At 44.5% G+C, this 2,543-nt stretch overlaps 1 protein-coding gene across 1 annotated transcript; it reads right to left on the minus strand.

The window, feature by feature from the left end:
• Positions 1–1,099: 1,099 nt before the first annotated feature.
• Positions 1,100–2,029, minus strand: LOC124707988 (zinc finger protein 10-like). The gene has a single exon (XM_047239678.1). It carries the CDS (start codon positions 2,027–2,029, stop codon positions 1,100–1,102), a length of 930 nt encoding a protein of 309 aa, XP_047095634.1.
• Between the last annotated feature and the right edge of the window lie 514 nt (positions 2,030–2,543).

Here is a 2,543-nt window from a genome sequence, read left to right on the forward strand (position 1 = left end):
AATATCTGTACTGTGAAGAATGGAATCCAAGTAGTCCTGCTAACTAGCTGCAGGCATCATAGATTAAATCTGCATCCTTGAGCGTCTTCTGCTGGAACCACATGCACATGCATGTGATTTAATTGTAGTTCCACTGCTGGAATGTGTCAGTGAGAGCTTAATTTTTGTGTAGGGAGGGGAAGATGACATCTTCTCCCCTCTTCCCATGCAGTCAAGTCAGTTTGTGTCTGTACGTTGTGATCCTAGTTATATCTCCCATAGATGCAACCTCATTACCATGACATGTAATCACAAGTACATTACGAAGTAGTTTACATTTACCTTTTTTTTCCATAGACATGCATGTGAACGAACGCAACAGCAAATTAATAGGCTAAGGCTTATGCACTAACATTATATTACAAAGTAGTTCACATTTACTTTTTCCCAGTTTACTCACCGCATCTTAGTTAAGATGAAGACAAAAGTACGTTTACGTACGACAATCCGGTTTTCACAGCAGGTTTGCAGTATATTTGTCATATGAAATTCAATTAGTATACCACATGTATACATGCCAATAATTTCATGTTGATCCCAAAGCAAAATGTAGTAAGTTGTGATGAATTAAGTTCAAAAGAATGTTGGATTTTTCTTGTCCTTTCAATAAAACATCAAAAGGATAGAAAGGGCAAGCGATGAAATGCAACTTTCAACCCGTGTATGACATATTGTCCGGTATTTGCATAATGTTTCGAGAACTGATAAATTCTGTCTGTTCAAAGAACAAGAGATAAGTATTGCCTTAAGTATGAAAGATCGCATTGAGTTCTGCTCCTCTATGCGAGGTAAGCTCTTGATTATAAGTAGAAAATCTTCTTTACAAAATATGACAAATCACCTGAAACAATGTTATCTCTCGAGTACATTTTTAGAAATTTCCAAACAGAATTGAGTTTGCCCAAAGAAATTGAATCCACCGATCGAAATAATAACTAAAAAATGCACATAGCTGAAGGCAACATTTCTACCTAAGAAAACAAGTAAATACAAAGCACTTGTACTCTTGCTGAGATAAACCGTGTAGACAGAATCACAGGACCAAGTTTTCTGGGGCTTCTCAAAGCCTAAGCTCAAGATCTAGTTCATCAGCTGGAGAGCTGGGACAAAGTTTAAGTACCTTGGCATGGTGATCACGATCATCATGATCGTCTATTTGCAGATGCTTACTAGATGAAGAACACAGAAACAACTGGGTTACCTCCACATCAGTTCTCCTTCTCTTGCGACTTAAATGATCAGCCTTTCCATCATCATCTTCGCTATCATCCTCAAAGTTACTTCGCGTGCGGCAGCCCAAAAGACTCAGCTTCAATTCACCACTCCGAACACGCAATTCTTGCTCAGAGCGTATCCACGATACCTGGTTTAGATGATCCCGTGGAAGCTGGGAAGGACGAAGAAACATCTCCTTCGCACCATATTCTTGAGTAGCCGATGGCGATGCGAGTGGGGAAGCCAAAACTTGCTTGCCCCAGACGGTCCTTGCTGTGCCAATATCCACTAAAGATCTCGATGGAACCGAAAGAACACTCCGTATTGAATTAGGGTTACCGTCAGCGCTAGGAGTAGTAGGTTTTGGGCCGTGCGCATGCTGCTGGGGAGCGCCAATTTTAGGTGGGCATGGCTGGATCATATAGCCTTGATGCAGTGGCATGCCCTGGTCGCTGCCACCGTCCTCCATCATCCCCGAGAGCTTGAGCCTTGCACGGTCCCTCCGGTGGACGTTCATGTGGCCACCGAGCGCCTGCGCCGACCGGAACTCTCGGGCGCAGAAACTGCACGAATAAGATCTCGGTGGCCAGATGCAACCCCCGAGATTTCCTGCGGAATCCTCCGCGAAAGCGCGTTCCTCCCACGACTCGTAGTAGGAGGCCGAGCTGCCACCGCCGCCGCCGACGGTGACGTGTGGCGTGCTGAAGACAGCAGGCGCCGTCTGATCTGCACCCAGCTTCCTCCTTGATATCATCCAGTACTTTGATGGATCCATGAGATGATGCTAGACTCTTGAGTCTTGACTGTAAGTGCTTTGGGATATCAAAAAGGTGTGGAAAGTGCTCGATGGAGAGGTGAGAAAGCGGAATGGAAGATGAAGCAGGAGAAGACTAGCTACATATGTACCAGGAATATAGCGATGTCAAGAAGCAGGAGGGTGGAGGATGAAGGCTCAAGCTGCAAAGGAGGTCCGGAGGTGATGAAGTTGCTTGATTTGCTTGTCTTTATGGATGAAAATGAGTCCTCTTTTGCTTGTCTGTAGTACCCTGGGGGGGCCGGCCCTATCTTTTCTACACACCAGTTCGTCACAGGGAGTGTGACTGTTTTCTGGTGGAGCAAAGAAGTGGCACAATATTCAAATCTTTAGTCACCCTGTTACTTTGTTAGCTAGTGCAACTAGTTACATAGATTGAACGATAATTGACCTTAGTCCCGCAGTGCAATCAAGGGGTGGTGTCTCTCTATCTAGTTTTCTGATGGTGATACTTGACAGGTTATCTAATAAGTGC

This window comes from Lolium rigidum, chromosome 4 (assembly GCF_022539505.1).
Source record: "Lolium rigidum isolate FL_2022 chromosome 4, APGP_CSIRO_Lrig_0.1, whole genome shotgun sequence".
NCBI lineage: Eukaryota > Viridiplantae > Streptophyta > Magnoliopsida > Poales > Poaceae > Lolium > Lolium rigidum.

Excerpts from the sequence above, each read along its gene's own strand:
- LOC124707988 (XM_047239678.1), bottom strand. The coding sequence starts at position 2,029 with ATGGATCCATCAAAGTACTGGATGATATCAAGGAGGAAGCTGGGTGCA.